Source organism: Budorcas taxicolor, chromosome 18, assembly GCF_023091745.1.
Source record: "Budorcas taxicolor isolate Tak-1 chromosome 18, Takin1.1, whole genome shotgun sequence".
NCBI classification, from domain to species: domain Eukaryota; kingdom Metazoa; phylum Chordata; class Mammalia; order Artiodactyla; family Bovidae; genus Budorcas; species Budorcas taxicolor.
The window spans coordinates 20,420,653-20,439,274 of record NC_068927.1 but is presented as its reverse complement, the minus strand read 5'-3'; the positions used below and the strand labels follow the sequence as shown (position 1 = coordinate 20,439,274).

General features: G+C 39.9%; 1 protein-coding gene across 4 annotated transcripts in view; it reads left to right on the top strand.

Annotated features, from left to right (window-relative positions):
* Positions 1-18,622, top strand: part of BRD7 (bromodomain containing 7) — a 50,112-nt gene that overhangs the window by 27,638 nt on the left and 3,852 nt on the right. For 3 of the 4 annotated variants that reach the window (XM_052655838.1, XM_052655837.1, XM_052655839.1), the window contains exons 6-13: positions 453-563; positions 9,259-9,443; positions 10,720-10,843; positions 11,758-11,833; positions 14,522-14,629; positions 15,011-15,146; positions 16,743-16,854; positions 18,141-18,197. In XM_052655838.1, the coding sequence (XP_052511798.1) occupies positions 453-563; positions 9,259-9,443; positions 10,720-10,843; positions 11,758-11,833; positions 14,522-14,629; positions 15,011-15,146; positions 16,743-16,854; positions 18,141-18,197 (909 nt within the window). The remainder of the gene's footprint in view (positions 1-452; positions 564-9,258; positions 9,444-10,719; positions 10,844-11,757; positions 11,834-14,521; positions 14,630-15,010; positions 15,147-16,742; positions 16,855-18,140; positions 18,198-18,622) is intronic. The other variant, XM_052655840.1, reaches the window with a different exon arrangement.

The following is an 18,622-nucleotide window of genomic DNA, read 5'->3' as shown; positions in this document are numbered from 1 at the left end:
AATTCATCAATGGATAATTAAGATGTTTGTTTTTAAACTAAGGATTTTTTTAATTAAATGAAATACTCAGTAATTATTAAATGTAAGATAGAAGTATTTTCTAATCCTCTTTGTGTGCAATAAGATTATACTGAAGAAACCCATTTTAAAATTTTATCTCAGAATCTATAAAGTTTATGTAGTTACTATAGAATGTTTAGAATTTGTAAAGGAATGTAGTCGGATGTTTAAATTAATTTTGCAGTATTTGTTTTGTTAGTTTTAAAACTTAATAAATTGCTGTTAATGTTGTTTAGTAAACAAAAGGAAAGATGGTATTTTTTTACTGGTTTGTTTTTGTTTGTTTGATGGTTGTTGTTTTGAGCTTTTTGAGGACCTGCGTAATTTTAGACCAGGACAGGAGGGTACTTTGTTTTGTCTTAATGCATTCCTTCCTAATATTTTCTCTGCAGGATAACTTCAAACTAATGTGTACTAATGCTATGATTTACAACAAACCAGAGACGATTTATTATAAAGCTGCGAAAAAGCTGTTGCACTCAGGGATGAAAATTCTTAGCCAGGTAAAGGAAATTCTTTGTCATAAATAATAATTATTATAAAATTTATATTCCTTTGATTTTCATCGTAGTGATACAGATCCCATACAGTTCAGGTTTTATTTTATAGACAGGTTATATTAAAGTAGGAAATATTAAATTTAAAAAAATTTTAACATGAAGATTACAGCAGGAAGACTCTCATTTGGAATTATACAAATAAATATTGGCATCACTTGTAATTATTTATTTGGAAGCTGTTGAGTTGGTATTCATTAGATAGACTTATATTGACTGTGCAACAGACATCATCTTGAATTCCAAGACAGGATAGATTATATGAGTTATGAAATCTTTTGGAAGGAGAGCACCCTGTTTCCCTTTGCAGGGGTGGAAGCTAATGTTCTGGTGAAGCACAGGATCTCCTTCAGGTAGAAAGAAAGGAAATAGACAAATAAGCAATCACTGGTAATTTTCTGAAAGCCACCTCCCCATAGGAGCAGATTCTCCCTTGAAGAACAAGAACCGATTGATAGTAAGGTGTGTGAAGTGGGAGAAATGTATGTAGAGGACACATCATTATCATCAAGCTTCATGAGGAAGCTTACACAATAACTTAGTCAAAACAGAGATGCCATAGATAGTGGCAGAGACTGACAGGAGTCTCATTGCAGAGCAGTGGCTGAGGAAATTGAAGTGATCACTTGCATCTACTGGAAGAGGAGGAGAACTCACCAGATGAATCACGTCTTGTGAGGTTTTACTCACAGCTCTGAATACATGGAAAATTAACTGAGACAAACCTTATCTTGGCAGGAAGTCAGAAGACTGGGTTCTAGTTTTATCTCTTTTCCACTAACTTGTGGACCTTGGGCCTCTGTGTTCTTATCTGTAGAGAAGAAGGTCTCTAAGATAAGTGCTAGCATTAATATGCTGATTTTAGATAAGAGCTAGAGTAGGGAGTATACCAAGAAGAACAAGATAGAATGTTTTTGCAAAAAAAAAAAAAAAAGAAGAAACAGGTATGAGGAAGAGAAAGAAATTGGAATCAAGAGCTCAGGCTGAAATTGAGGGGAGTTGGAGGATAGCAAAGACAAGTCGTCCGCAGGTGCACGTGGTTTTCCAGTTTTTGTGGTGATCATCTGTATCACAGTTTTACGTTTAAAGAATTGCCTTGGGGTGCAGATGTCTTGGTGTCTGTGTGCTTGGCTCTGAAAGATTGTTGGATCCACTTAACTGAGGAAAGAAAAACATTTAGATTGATGATCATTCTTGTACTCCTAATATTTAGACAACATCAATTTCCACTCTTTCCTAAAGACTTGGGAAGCTGTAATATAAGCCAGTTACCCATCTTTGGCAAAATATGCAGAGGAAAGGGGAATATAAAGTGTTTATCCCATCCTTTGCAGAAATACTCAGAATCCAAGACCAAATTTTTTTAACCTGCAAATATTTATTTTTGTATTTGAAGTAAAGGTGCACCCAACAAATGCAGTATTTTCTCCAGAATATGCATGTTTAATTTTTAGAATAAAGTTTGATTTTCAAACAATATATCCAAGTAAATTTTTCAACTTTGATGTACCACTGTTTTCTCATCTTTAAATAATGTAGTTAATACTAAATGCAAATGATTCCAGAAGCGCTTGCATTTTATTGGGGGTGGGCTGGCTGCAAACACACAAAAAAACCTTCTTTCCACTTTCCCCTTTCTCTCTCTGTTGTCTTCCTTTCCTTCAGATCTCTTCCTGTTGAGGAGCCCTACCCATCCTGTGTTACTGCTTCCTGTTGACTATTCTCTCCACCCTAGATGGGAGAGATTCTTACAACAGTGATTTTTAAATGTTTAAATTTAGACCTTCTGAGTTACTCTTTTAATAGCACATCTCCCAAGAGAGCCCAGCACACCCTTCCATGAATGGTGTCTTTTCAAAAATAACTGGTTTTTAATTCAGTGTAAAAGTTGTAGAGCAGTCATTCATCATTTTTTTTCAGTTACACACAAATAGTGACTATTAGTAGATGTGTTATTTTTATAAAGAGTGGACATATGAAGAATAACTGTTTGATCTCCTAAATAAATACTAAATGCTAAATTATATTTATAGTGACCTTGGGTCAGACTAATCAAATTCCAAGTGCTGGCTGTGCTGTTGAGACACTGTGTGACCTTAGGCAGGCCATGTAACCTTTCTCAACTGTTTTACCATCATGTAAAATGGCACAACAGTAGCACTTACCTCACGGAATTATACCTCATGAGTGAGAGCTCAGTAGGTATAGGTTCGATACCTATACCTATAGGTTACAGGTATACTGTTATCCCCTTCTCCAGGGGATTTTCCCAACCCAGGAATCAAACGTATAGGTATAACAAAATAGGTGTTAGCCATTAATAATAAATGGCAAAGAATCAACCCTTTAATCATTTGTAAAATGGAGAATTGATAAACAGTATGCTGATTTGGAGACATTTTGGTTACCGAAAAAGGAAGACACTGCTTTTAAAGTTCAATTCTGTTGCTCAGTCATGTCCAGCTCTTTGTGACCCCATGAACCACAGCACGCCAGGCCTCCCTGTCCATCACCAACTCCCAGAGTTCACCTAAACCCATGTCCATTGAGTCAGTGATGCCATCCAACCATATCATCCTCTGTCGTTCCCTTCTCCTCCTGCCCCCAATCCCTCCCAGCATCAGGGTCTTTTCAAATGAGTCAGCTCTTCCCATCAGGTGGCCAAAGTATTGGACTATTCAGCTTTTAAAGTAAAATTAATTAAACTCAACTTTTTTCCATGACTTGTGTTGAAATTTAGAAAATTCTTCTAATTGAATTATTTTAATTTGATGCATTATTTTTTCTGAGTTTGAAAATATTCCTAATCTAGGTTCTGCTTTATAAAATTCTAGAATGGAAGTTAAAAGGTTACCAAGAACTTTGTGATCCAAGCCCATTCATTTAACCAACACTTACTGAGTACCTTCTATATGCCAGCCTCTGTTTCAGGTACTAGAAGTAGATGGGTAAAAAATGACTTAAGTGATATACACAAGAGGAAACACAAATGGCCACTAAATGCATATAGAAATAATCAAACTAACATTTTTAAGTACATATTAAAATAAGACCTGTTTTTAAAAATCAGTTTTTTTTTTATCCCACCCCTAAGTTCCAGGGATTGAACCTGAGCCACCTGCGGTAGAAGTTCCAAGTCTTAACCACTAGACTGCCAGGAAAAGTCCAGTATTTTTTTTATTTTAATGGTACTAATCAGTTTGCCATCAGAGGGCAGACACACTAAAACCATACTCACAGAAAACTAGTCAGTCTAATCACACTAGGACCACAGCCTTGTCTAACTCAATGAAACCAAGCCATGCCTGCGGGGCAACCCAAGACGGGCGGGTCATGGTGGAGAGGTCTGACAGAATGTGGTCCACTGGAGAAGGGAATGGCAAGCCACTTCAGTATTCTTGCCTTGAGAACCCCATGAACAGTATGAAAAGGCAAAATGATAGGATACCAAAAGAGGAACTCCCCAGGTCAGTAGGTGCCCAATATGCTATTGGAGATCAGTGGAGAAATAACTCCAGAAAGAATGAAGGGATGGAGCCAAAGCAAAAACAATACCCAGCTGTGGATGTGACTGGTGATAGAAGCAAGATCCGATGCTGTAAAGAGCAATATTGCATAGGAACCTGGATGTTAGGTCCACGAACCAAGGCAAATTGGAAGTGGTCAGACAAGAGATGGCAAGGGTGAACGTCGACATTCTTTTCACCGAACTAAAATGGACTGGAATGGGTGAATTTAACTCAGATGACCATTATATCTACTACTGCGGACAGGAATCCCTCAGAAGAAATGGAGTAGCCATCATGGTCAACAAAAGAGTCCGATATGCAGTACTCGGATGCAATCTCAAAAACAGCAGAATGATCTCGCTTCGTCTCAAAGGCAAACCATTCAATATCACAGTTATCCAAGTCTATGCCCCAACCAGTAACGCTGAAGAAACTGAAGTTGAGTGGTTTTATGAAGACCTACAAGACCCTTTAGAACTAACACCCAAAAAAGATGTCCTTTTCATTATAGGGGACTGGAATGCAAAAGTAGGAAGTCAAGAAACACCTGGAGTAACAGGCAAATTTGGCCTTGGAATACGGAATGAAGCAGGGCAAAGGCTAATAGAGTTTTGCCAAGAAAATGCACTGGTCATAGCAAACACCCTCTTCCAACAACACAAGAGAAGACTCTACACATGGACATCATCAGATGGTCAACACCGAAATCAAATTGATTATATTCTTCGCAGCCAAAGATGGAGAAGCTCTATACAGTCAACAAAAACAAGACCAGGAGCTGACTGTGGCTCAGATCATGAACTCCTTATTACCAAATTCAGACTTAAATTGAAGAAAGTAGGGAAAACCACTAGACCATTCAGGTATGACCTAAATCAAATCCATTATGATTATACAGTGGAAGTGAGAAATAGATTTAAGGGCTTAGATCTGATAGATAGAGTGCCTGAAGAACTACGGAATGAGGTTCGTGACATTGTACAGGAGACAGGGATCAAGACCATGCCCATGGAAAAGAAATGAAGAAAAGCAAAATGGCTGTCTGGGGAGGCCTTACAAATAGCTGTGAAAAGAAGAGAAGAGAAAAGCAAAGGAGAAAAGGAAAGATATAAGCATCTGAATGCAGAGTTCCAAAGAATAGCAAGAAGAGATAAGAAAGCCTTCTTCAGTGATCAATGCATAGAAATAGAGGAAAACAACAGAATGGGAAAGACTGGAGATCTCTTCAAGAAAATTAGAGACAGCAAGGGAACATTTCATGCAAAGATGGGCTTGATAAAGGACAGAAATGGTATGGACCTAACAGAAGCAGAAGATAGAGGTGGCAAGAATACACGGAAGAACTGTACAAAAAAGATCTTCATGACCCAGATAATCATGATGTGATCACTAATCTAGAGCCAGACATCTTAGAATGTGAAGTCAAGTGGGCCATCACTACGAACAAAGCTAGTGGAGGTGATGGAATTCCAGTTGAGCTGTTTCAAATCCTGAAAGATGATGCTGTGAAAGTGCTGCACTCAATATGCCAGCAAATTTGGAAAACTCAGCAGTGGCCACAGGACTGGAAAAGGTCAGTTTTCATTTCAATTCCAAAGAAAGGCAATGCCAAAGAATGCTCAAACTACCGCACAGTTGCACTCATCTCACACGCTAGTAAAGTAATGCTCAAAATTCTCCAAGCCAGGCTTCAGCAATACGTGAACCGTGAACTCCCTGATGTTCAAGCTGGTTTTAGAAAAGGCAAAGGAACCAGAGATCAAATTGCCAACATCCGCTGGATCATGGAAAAAGCAGAAGAATTCCAGAAAAACATCTACTTCTGCTTTATTGACTATGCCAAAGCCTTTGACTGTGTGGATCACAACAAACTCTGGAAAATTCTGAAAGAGATGGGAATACCAGACCACCTGACCTGCCTCTTGAGAAATCTGTATGCAGGTCAGGAAGCAACAGTTAGAACTGGACTTGGAACAACAGACTGGTTCCAAAAGGGAAAAGGAGTACATCAAGGCTGTATATTGTCACCCTGCTTATTTAACTTATATGCAGAGTACATCATGAGAAACGCTGGACTGGAAGAAACACAAGCTGGAATCAAGATTGCCTGGAGAAATATCAATAACCTCAGATATGCAGATGACACCACCCTTATGGCAGAAAGTGAAGAGGAACTAAAAAGCCTCTTGATGAAAGTGAAAGAGGAGAGCAAAAAAGTTGGCTTAAAGCTCAATGTTCAGAAAACGAAGATCATGGCATCTGGTCCCATCACTTCATGGGAAATAGACGGGGAAACAGAAACAGTTTCAGACTTTATTTTTTGGGGCTCCAAAACCACTGCAGATGGTGACTGCAGCCATGAAATTAAAAGATGCTTACTCCTTGAAAGAAAAGTTGTGAGCAACCTAGATAGTATATTCAAAAGCAGAGACATTACTTTGCCAACAAAGGTCCGTCTAGTCAAGGCTATGGTTTTTCCTGTGGTCATGTATGGATGTGAGAGTTGGACTGTGAAGAAGGCTGAGTGCTGAAGAATTGATGCTTTTGAACTGTGGTGTTGGAGAAGACTCTTGAGAGTCCCTTGGACTGCAAGGAGATCCAACCAGTCCATTCTGAAGGAGATCAACCCTGGGATTTCTTTGGAAGGAATGATGCTAAAGGTGAAGCTTCGGTACTTTGGCCACCTCATGTGAAGAGTTGACTCATTGGAAAAGACTCTGATGCTGGGAGGGATTGGGGGCAGGAGGAGAAGGGGACAACAGAGGATGAGATGGCTGGTGGCATCAGTGACTCGATGGACGTGAGTCTGAGTGAACTCTGGGAGATGGTGATTGAAAGGGAGGCCTGGTGTGCTGCGATTCATGGGTTGCAAAGAGTCAGACACGACTGAGCAACTGAACTGAACTGAATCAGTTTGCCAAGGAGTCAGAGAAAATTTCAAACACTGGTGGGATGCTCAAACACTAAAAATTGTTAAAACTTTTCTGGGAAGCAGTTTAACAGTAAACATCAAAAGCCTTAAAATATATTCATTCCCTTTGACCTAGTATTTTTACTCATGTGTTAGTCGCTCAGTTGTGGCCAACTCTTTGCGACCCCATGGACTGTAGCCCACCTGGCTTATGTCTCCATGGGATTCTCCAGCCAAGAATACTGGAGTGGGTTGCCATTCCCTTCTCCAGGGGATTTTCCCAACCCAGGGATCAAACCCGGGTCTCTTGCCTTGTAGCAGATTGTTTACCACTGAGCCACCAGGGAAGCTGTTTTACTCCTCTGATTTATTCTAAAGAGATAGGGATTCCTAGAGATTTTTATTTATAATAGCAGAAACTTGAAAATAAGTTAAATCTTCAGTAGGGGGTCATTAATTAAACCATGGGACACACATGGGATAAAATACTGTACAGTTACTTAAAATATTTTAAAGACTATTATATGAAACAGAGGGGAGATACAGTTTATTAACTGAAAGAAAATTTGCTTATTCAGTATAATTCTGATTTGCTAATATGTGTAATGCTTAAAAAATACTAGAATGTTAAATCTGGTAAAACTTTTCCTGTCTAGATAATAAATTAACAAGGTTCTTATTTTCTCCTTTACCCATGTCTTTGTCTACAATAAAATTCATTACTTAAATAGTTTTGACATTATTTTAAAAATTATGGTGATTTAGTTGCTAAGTTGTGACTAACTCTTGCAACCCCATGGACTGTAACCTGACAGGCTCCTCTGGTCTATGGGATTCTCCAGGCAAGAATACTGGAGTGAGTTGCCATTTTCTTCTCCAGGGGATGGATCTTCCCAACCCAGGAATCAAACCCAGGTCTCCTGCATTGTAGGCAGCTTCTTTACTGACTGAACTATGAGGGAAACTGTCCCTCTCTCTATATATGTGTGTGTATATATATATATATATATATATATATATATATATATATATGTGCATGGGGTCTCAAAGAGTCGGACACAACTGAGCGACTTCAACTTTCACTTTTCACTTTCATGCATTGGGGAAGGAAATGGCAACCCACTCCAGTCTTCTTGCCTGGACAATGCCAGGGACGGGGGAGCCTGGTGGGCTGCTATCTGTGTGGTCGCACAGAGTCAGACACAACTGAAGCAACTTAGCAGTAGCAGCAGCATTTGTATGTTATATATGTATTTATATATATATGTATATTTTAATATAATTAAAAATTATAGTGCAGTAAAATTAGCAGGGTCCATTTCCTGAGGCTGTCACAATCTGCACTGCTAACACAGCAGAGTATGATGAGAAAAGGCCCCATCATGAGATCCAAGAGGCCTGCTCCTAGTCAGTGGTTCTGAGACCTTAGTTGAGTCATTGAGCATTTCTGGGCTGCATTGTTCTTATCTGAATGACCTCTGGTCCTTTCCAGTTCTAGTTTCTGTTATTCTGTAGAAGCCTTCCCTGCTGTTACTGTGTAGCCCTAAGGAGACTACGCTCCATATTTTGTCCATTGACAGCACAGAATTAAAAGGCAGAGTAGTTGCTAGGAACAAGTCTGCCTCTTTAACATTTGTCCAGAAACCACAGGCCATAAGGGATGCAGTGGAAAATTCAGCACGGTTTCACAGAATAGAAACAGTACTTCTTTGGTTAGAACATTATGAGTTCTTAAAAAGAAACTATGCTAGCAGCCTTTTCTCTTTGAGGCGTGTTTTCACACAGAAAAATGCCAGTCCTCAGTGATCATCCCAGGATACCAAAATGTAAGAGATCTCCCCATGCTCATTTTAAATATCTAATAATTCTTAAATTTCAAAAGATGAACTGTTCTATTAAATATGAAGTTTTAACACACTATTAAACTTTAAATTTACTACTGCTAAGAATATTTAGTCTTTATTCACACATTCTCTCCTGTGAACTTTTTGATGATGTAGTAAAGTTGCAAAGCCTTCTCTTATGTTGGAAATTATCTGAATTGAAGGAATAGACTTTATTGTCCTGGTTCCTAACTATTCTGTTCTGTTGGTAGGATTACATTTAATTGTTTTTCTTTTCTAATTAATGACAGGATAAGTGTAAACTCTTAAGGGGGAAAATGCGTTACTTTACAAATGAATGGCAAATATACAATAAGAATATTGCTGAATATTTTTAGGAGAGAATTCAGAGCCTGAAGCAGAGCATAGACTTCATGGCAGACTTGCAGAAAAGTCGGAAGCAGAGAGACGGGACAGACACCTCACAGAGTGGGGAGGACAGCGGCTCCTGGCCAAGAGAGAGGGACGATGCTGGAGATGCTGAGGCACAGGGCTTCAAGAGCCCCAATAAGGAAAATAAAAAGTAAAGAATCTTTGGAATATTACGGTTAAGCTGTCTTTTCCACGCCAGTAATGGGAGAAAATACAATTTGGGGGCCTGCCTTGGGTCCATGGTTGGTTGGGCTTTGTCAAAGTCCATTTTGATGATCTCACACCCCTTTTCTCATACAAAGCACAGTTTGTAATTGTCTAAACACAATTCAGAAAATAGTTCTGAATGTCTATTCTATAGGGAAGTCGTTTTAAAGCCAGTAAATAGTCTCGAGGGACTCATGCTGTTATTGAGTTTATATTAATAGAGCTATTTGTTTAAGAAAAAGTTGTATGTTCATTACCTCATTGCACAAAGGGGTCGAGCCCACGCTTAAGCTTAAGCACAGTTAAAGCTGCCTTCTAAACAGACGGGCTGTCACTGAGATGTGTGCATGTTCTCCACTGAGTGTCAGCTGGTGGGAGCAGTGTGAACCACGGTCCTGCCAGCCCTCAGCTATCGATGGCCTGACTCAGTTGCGTACATGTCCATCCCGCTCAGCTGCTGCCTACCTGCCCTGACGCCCAGCACCTGGCTGTCAGCTCTGGGAGAGAGGTTTAGTTAGCAGGTTGGGACTTCTGCTGTTAGTGAACTTGTGACAGGTTTTTCTTATATTTCTAAGATTTATACATTGTAATATATGTTTATTTTAAATTTTAAAAGTTGGACTTCAGTGTATCAAATTGTAGAACAAATTGTACACCCCTCTGCAATGGCACCCCACCCCAGTACTCTTGCCTGGAAAATCCCATGGATGTGGAGCCTGGTAGGCTGCAGTCCATGGGGTCTCGAAGAGTCAGACACGACTGAGCGACTTCTCTTTCACTTTTCACTTTCATGCACTGGAGAAGGAAATGGCAACCCACTCCAGTGTTGTTGCCTGGAGAATCCCAGGGACAGGGGAGCCTGGTGGGCTGCCGTCTATGGGGTCGCACCGAGTCGGACACGACTGAAGCGACTTAGCAGCAGCAGCAGCTGCTGCTTTTAAAATATATTTGAGGTATGGTTCATTTTTATGAATATACTAAGAAAAATGTGTAAAACAAATAACACTGAACACAGGGAGGGAACTGACCAACTACTTGGCTTGCCTTAGTATCTGTGTGTCATTGGGGCCCCTTCCCAGGTCATTAGGGAACAAAGTTTTAACTGGTGTCAGTAGCACAAATTTCTCCACTTTGGTTGTATTCATATTTGGAATTACATTTTAATGTTTTCATCTTCTCCTCTTCTTTTCTTTTTACTTAGTATTAATGTGTGCTTTCAGGAAAGACAAAGATGTGCTTGAAGATAAATTTAAAAGCAGTAATGTAGAAAGAGAGCAGGAGCAGATTGACCGTATCGTTAAGGAATCTGGAGGAAAGCTGACCAGGAGGCTTGTTAATAGTCAGGTGATGGAGCTTTTCCTTTCTTTTCATTACCTACTGATTTGGGTTGTCTGAAACTTTTAGTTTTTAAGTTGCTTGTGTACTTTGAATGCATATCTGCCATAGAGCTCTTCAGGACAGCACTCACAGAAGAAAAAGTAGTAATATACTTGTTTTTAAAGTACATAATTCATATTATCCTCTGTTACTGGCTAGAAGGGTTTGGGTTTTTTTTCAAAGGACATTAATGTGTTCAAACGGAGAAGGCGATGGCACCCTGCTCTGGTACTCTTGCCTGGAAAATCCCATGGATGTGGAGCCTGGTAGGCTGCGGTCCATGGGGTCTCAAAGAGTCGGACACGACTGAGCGACTTCCCTTTCACTTTTCACTTTCATGCATTGGAGAAGGAAACGGCAACCCACTCCAGTGTTGTTGCCTGGAGAATCCCAGGGACGGGGGAGCCTGGTGGGCTGCCGTCTATGGGGTCACACAGAGTCGGACACGGCTGAAGTGACTTAGCAGAGCAATGTGTTCAAACGTTGGAAAATGAACCACATACTTTTAAGATTAAAAGAAAACATACACGATCTTTTGAAGTCATGTTTAGCACCTCGGTTCTAAAACCAAATGAATTAATCCATGGCTTTAGGTAAGTCACTTCCCTTCTCTGGTTTTCAGTATACTTTTTAAAAATAGTTTAAACAGAATTTGGTGGCCTTAAGCACCCACACAGCTCTTTTAAAATTCTGAGATTTTTCTAACCTTTATTTCTTTAATCCATCAGCACCTGTATATATATGTGAGTTGATATGAGTATGATGATAGCCACCTGCAACATTAGTTTGATTAAACTAACGTGAGGTTTTCTGGTGAGCAACATACATATGTATCATGTATAAAACTGTTTATGCCATTTGAATACTTTGGGTCTTTGCAGTGTGAATTTGAAAGGAGAAAACCAGATGGAACAACAACATTGGGACTTCTCCATCCTGTGGATCCTGTTGTAGGAGGTAGGTTCACAGAATTAGATTGCGCATGAACTTGATGCTAATGTGGCAAAGAGCAGTCACCTGGGGACTGTTTTAGAGGAGCAAGTCTGAATATTGATAAACCCAACTATCATCATCTAGAAAGAATTTGGCTAGGTATCCTGTACTTCATACTAACAGCCAGACTAACTTTATTTCATCCCAAAATAAGTACTACAAAATCAAGTTTTCTTTAAAATATAAAGTGCCTAGGACGTCCCTGGCAGTCCAGTGGTTAAGCCTTTGCTTTCTAATGCAGGTGCGGGTTCAGTCCCTGGTCGGGGAGCTAAGATCACACATGCCTTGCAGCCAGAAAACCAAAACGTAAAACAGAAGCAGTGTTGTACAAATTCAATGAAGACTTTTTAAAATGTGGACCACATTAAAAAAAGACTTAAGTATATCTAAATAGCTGGACTATCATATGCACCGTTAACAAACCCAAAATATTAGGCAGTCATTTCTAGCCCTGGTTTAAGAGACTGGCACTTTTTGAGATACCTCAGAAAGACTCAGGCAATATCTCAAAACCTTCAGACTATGGCATAATAAAATTTAATAGACTTTTTAACTTTAGAGAATAAAATTAATATATATGCCGTGTAATAGTACCTTAATGGTAGTGGAATAATATATAGTAAATGAATTATATCTTTCACTGTGGTTGATAGATTATAAAGGTTAAGAAATCACTGTTTTAGAACATAAGTCATACTTTTATTTTTTCAAATGATATTTTAATGGAAATAGAATAGGGGATATTTTGAAATTTGATGTAAGAATGGGAAATATGTATCATTTATCTTAGAGGGAATCATGTGATAAGCATGAGAATGTTTATTCTATAAATAACTTTTCCTACTACCATTAGGAGGGAGATAATTGGGGATACAGAAATGAATAATGACAAAATTCCAGGAAATAGTTTCCAGTATTTATTATTTGCATTGAGGAAGGCACTGTCTTAGGAGCTGGAGGTGGAGCTAGGTGTAGAAGGGAACGAAAGAGGAACAGACAAGTCCTTTCCTCTTACATTCTATGGGGTGGGGAAAGAATAACACAGAAAGAATCGAGAGATGGCAGCCTGTCCACCATGAATCAGTGCAGCAGGGGAACAGAGCAGCAGGGTAGTAACAGTGTCTGGAGGTCAAAGACGGCTTCCTTAAGAGATGTTTAGGTTGATCCCAAAGTGGTGAGTAAGGGATTGGGGAATAACAAGTAAAAAAAAACCCTGAAGCAGAGAAGAGCTTGATGCCAGCCTGTCAATGTTTCCTTTTAGCATTGCAGTACACTCTTGAAATGCTGAAGCAGGAGAACATTAATAGGCTCCTTGACTTAGAAGAAAAGGAACTGGTGCTATGATTTCAAGACAAAACTCTTTCACTTTTTAATTTATTTACCCTGTGAGGCCCTGCAGCCCTTCCAGGTTGATGCAGAGGTACAGGCCATGGACCGGGCCTTGCTGCTCAGGCCGGAGCAGCCGCCCCCGCCGTGGCTGTGGCCATGCAGCACCACTGCCCACACCCCACCGCTGCCGCCGCCACTACCCACAACTTGCTCTTTTCGCTCTGGCCCCATTTTTTACTTTTATATGAACTTTTCATAGTAGAGTTTTTTAGAGTCTTGGGTCATAGAAAATGCCACAGGATTGAGAACATTGCTCTTTCTGATGTATCAGTGATGAAAATTTGGTGATAAGAGATGCAGCTAAGTTGATTTAGGTGAAAGCTTTCTAAAAGGCACAAAGATCTGCCCCTTTCTTTGTACCTGGGGTTCTGGACTCTGCTCTTGGTCTGGTTTTCTGGGTTTCCAGCTCCTGTAGACATTTTCACATGCGGCCAACACTGACTTGATCCTCACACTCAACAGCTGCTCCCCCAGGAGGCCAGTTTACTGGTTTAAGGTGGAAGATGCCCCTGCTCGCATCTCAGCTTCATCCTCCTGGTTGGAGGTACTAGTACCAGTTAAGACACCACATGCTTACCAAGGAAGGAAGATTTTGTTCAGAGATTTGGAGTTTCTCACAAGTGCTTCTACTTTGTCACACTGATCACATGTGGAAGTAGACTCTATTCCAGGGTGGTCTTGTTACAGAAACCAGAGCTCGTCTTCGGAAGAAAACAATCTTTTCTGTTGGATTTTGTTAGAGACCAGATTCTCTCCTGACGCCATCCCTCTCTGTTCTTAGGCTTATATTGCAGATTTCCAACATCATCACAGGGGTTCATGCCTGGTTTACAGGCTTTTCGTCTTTAAAGGCTGTTCGTCCCTGCAGTACAAGTCTGCCTCTTGTAGAGATTAATTTATCCTGAATGTATTATGAATTCTTGTCTTTAATCAGGGATTTCCCCTTCTTTTACTCATCTTAACACTGAAAGGTCCGACTTTTAAATGTTTTTTAAAGTGAAGTGCAACATGATTATAGAGAATTCCAGGATGCTGCAGGGTATGATGAAAAGGACCATATTTGGATCCTGGCTACATTCCTGCCTTTCTCAGCTCAGCTTTTTTTTGTTAAAAATGGGTAAAAACAAAAAAAAGATGGATATAGTAAGGGCTGCCCGGAGTCAGGTGGATGTCGTGAAGCAGTGTGTCCACAGACACTCTGCAAGAGCGCCATGGGGTCACTGCCACATGAGCCGTCTCCACCATGCTGCTCTTATGTTTTAGAACCAGGCTATTGTCCTGTGAGACTGGGGATGACAACTGGAAGACTTCAGTCTGGAGTGAATACATTGCAGGGGTTCAAAGAAGATAAAAGGAACAAAGTAACTCCAGGTAAGGCTCCCATGTGGTAGTAAAGTTTTTTCTCTTCTCATTTTCAAGGAGTGAGGAAAAGAAGCGTAATTACCATTACTTTAACTCTATTTGTAGTATTTTTGCAACATTAATTAGATATTTTAAAGAAAAAACTGAAAAATCAGTATTAATATTCAGAATGAGTTTTCTTTCTTGTTTTTCCCCTCCCCATTGTGAGAAAAGATTCACTTGAGTTGTGACTTATAAGTATATATTTTGGAGAAAATAATTTACCTTGGATTTGTTTGCCAGTCAGTGAAGTAGCAAAGTTAGAAGGGAATAATCTTTAATAATTGGAAAATAGATTGACATACAAGTTAAAGAATGGTATTGTGGTTCTGTGTGTGTTTTCCTCAACAGTGTTATACTTGAGTTATGGACCTTACAGTTCTTACGCACCACATTATGACTCCACGTTTGCAAATATCAGCAAGGACGATTCTGATTTAATCTATTCAACCTATGGGGAGGACCCTGATCTCCCCAGTGATTTCAGGTGAGTCGTCACTTCATTGGTACTCTGAGAGCTGCATTGTCCTAAAACACTGATACACATAAGGGATCTATTGATAGACCTACGGAGTTATTCAAATGGTAGGAAATGTGTTCAGTAATCTTTTTAATTGACAATTAAACAGACCCTTAGTTATCATCATTCTTTAGTGGAAAGTAAATATTTTAAAGAAAGCATTGTCTCCCTGATATTTTATGGTGTTGGCATCTGCAGTATTTTAATTCTTACAAAAATATGTTTTTGAAGATGTTTTGTACTTCTGCTTACTAAAATTCAGGAGCTTGTTGCTTCAGAATGTTGGTGTGCCACCTGCTTCATTGTAACATGTTTGTGCATCCGTGAGTTGTTCCAGATTTGATCGCTGTGGGGGATCAAATCAAAGTCAAAGCCACCACACATTTCCCCAAGATAGGAGCTAGGACCTGGTTTGATCCAAAGCCGACCCCCATCCAAGCCTGTTTGACCCATCAGGTCCCAGTAGACTCTGGCAGTTTCACTCCACCAGCCCTTATGACATGTTTCTGTGAGAAGGTAACTTTGTGTTCTTGTTTAGGATGCTGGGTACTTTGCATGCCATCAGCATAATGAGATAACCATCCTGACTTACTGGCATTCTGGCTTGGGTTATTCCTTCTTGGCAGTGGAATTTTGTAAACTTTCATTATGTGTAAGACTTTAACCCAGTAGATTAGCCAGTCTCCTGGTTTTCTGAAAAAGAGGGAATTGTTCACTTTTATATATGTATGGTGGTAGTGGTGGCAGTGTTTTTACAAGTTAGTGACTGTGGTTTAGATCAAGCCACTTGTATCCTTTAAACCTCTTCTCACCAGCTTGAATAAATCCTTTCTCAATTACTCATTCATCGATGCATTCCACATGAAGGTATTGCTGGTGCCGTATTTTCCAGGCATCAGCCTAAGTAGGATTTTTTGACTCACTGAAGTGGGGTGTGAGAGAAGAAAGTCATGGAGAATTCCAGGGTTTTAGATGAAGCCTAGAAGATGACATTGCTGTTACAAAGAGGGAAGATTTTAGAAGGACTGCTTCAGGAGGAAGATCCAGCAATTCAGTTTTGGACATTATGAGGCTATTTGACCTCCAAATGGAGCTTCCAAAGAGTGTGGTCCAACCTGGAGGTGTAACTTTGAGAGTGTTTTAGTACATACGAGAGCCCTGAGGCAAATACCATCAGGACGGGGGAGCCTGGTGGGCTGCCGTCTATGGGGTCACACAGAGTCGGACACGACTGAAGCGACTTAGCTTAGGGAAGGAGTGAAAAGAGAGAAGCGAAGAATTCCACTGACTGAGCCCTCATCCCCACCATCACTGAGATCTTATTTTTCTTTGAACTTTCCCCCAGAAGCATTTCCTTTTCATGGTGTTCTTGATATTAATTCTCTCATGATGATAAATCTATCACTGGTAAATATGTAAGTATAATTGTGTTCTGTCTTGATGGAAAGTTTCACATCATGGGCATAAGTTAAAGGGATCTAATTAAACAGTTGGCTGTAATAGGAAGAAAACACCAGTGGAGATCATTTATATGAAAGTGACTCTCCCAACACTCTTTTTCAGCATCCATGAGTTTTTGGCCACATGCCAAGATTATCCATATGTTATGGCAGATAGTTTACTGGATGTTTTAACAAAAGGAGGACATTCTAGAACCCTGCAGGAGTCAGAGACGGTAAGAATGCTGCTAAAGAAACAGGATGGTTTATCGTTGGTTCTCCAGTGTTAGTCATCAGTGTTATGAAACCATGGGATTAACCAGTGTGGCAGCTGAACTCCATTCCACTGAAAAGACAGCCCAGCCCAGGTGGAGCCCATGGGTGGAGGACAATGAACGGAAACAAGTAACTCGGCTACCAGGATCTGTGAGGGCCAGATGATTGTCATTATCTCCTCATCTTGGAAATGTAGAAATCAAAAATGGGGGTTATAACCCAGAAGTCAGCTTGTGTTACGTACCTGAACAAAAAAAAGGAAGTCTGGCTCACTGGCTTGACACTGAGTTGACTAAAATGACAGGGAATGTCCTTTTCCTTATGTAGTAATAATACAGTGGTGGAGCCTCAAGTAAAAAAGTAAAAAGCTTCCTCATTGCTGTCTTTTGTTAACACTTGTAAATTAGCTCCAGTTCAGTTGGACATAGTTCATAATCCAGGGTAATTCAGAGACTTGACTCAAAGATGAGAACCAGAAAACATTTGTTCAGTGGAGAGGAGAGCTGACCTCCAGAATGTCCGTGTCATCGTAGTTAGAGGAGCCCTGTATCTTCTGGGGGTTATGACTCTTGCTGGTGGCTGTGCCTGCAGCCTCAGTGCGCTCTGCCTTCACTGTGCCTGTGCCTGCTGAGTCAGTGCCTGAAGTTCAGTGAGAACTGCCGTACAGTCTTATATCTTAGCACAAAACTGCTTTCTTTACATCACCTAAAAAACATTCAGCTTTTTATCAGTTCAGAAATATTTTTACTGTATACTTCCCATCAATTAATCTGAATTAATTAAAGGTCTTGAACTAAAATTGCTTATCTTTCATTTGGTTGATACAGCAGTATATTTCAAATTTAAAATGTCTCTGCCCTTTGATCCAGCAGTTCCTCTTCTCAGAATTTATACTAGAAAATAAGACGGAAGTTATATGTAAGGAATACAGTTTTTATAATTTTTTAAAACTAGAAATCAGTTAAGTAAATCACAGTATAATCTTTCAAGAGAAGATAACAGATCATCATTGATTTTTGCACATGATACATGTGTTGTTTATATATACGCATTATCTCTGAAGACTAGGGTTATGGGAAGTTTTCACCTTCTCTGTAGCATTTGAATATTTTATACACATCTGCTGCTGTTTGAGAATATTGCCTCTTCATGTAGAATACACTAGGAGTTCTCCTGTCTTCTGTTTGTCAGAGATTTTAGCCATCTGATGTTTTCTTTAATAAAGTGTTTTTCTTTATCTTTATAGTCATCTCCTGAAGATGAAGGCCAGATTAGGATACTTCACACAGCAAAAGAAATGGAGGTGATTATATTTCATTTCTTTACAAGAAATATTTAAATGGCAAATAAGCTAAAAAGCCTAAGTGATAAAGCTTTTATTTTTAAAAAACAAAATATTTATTATCTCCTGAAATCAAAGAACTTTTTTTGCCTGTGGAGAAGGTTGCAGCAGTGAGTACGGTAAACAAGCGTGTAAACAAGGGACCCAAAGCCCGTTACTGTACAGTATAAGCGTACATGTGGGAACACAAGCTGAAGGAGCCAGCTGCTTTGGACAGCTGGTGAGACCGTCACGGAGAGGCTTCCAGATGAACTGGGTCTAGAAAGATGAACAAGGTTCTTGCAGCGCAGGGCCAGGTGTATGAAGTGGGTAGACCTCCATGTGTAGTGACATAATCTGAGCAGGCAGGGCGAAAGAGCACCCAGCAAGTGAGTGACCACAGGAGA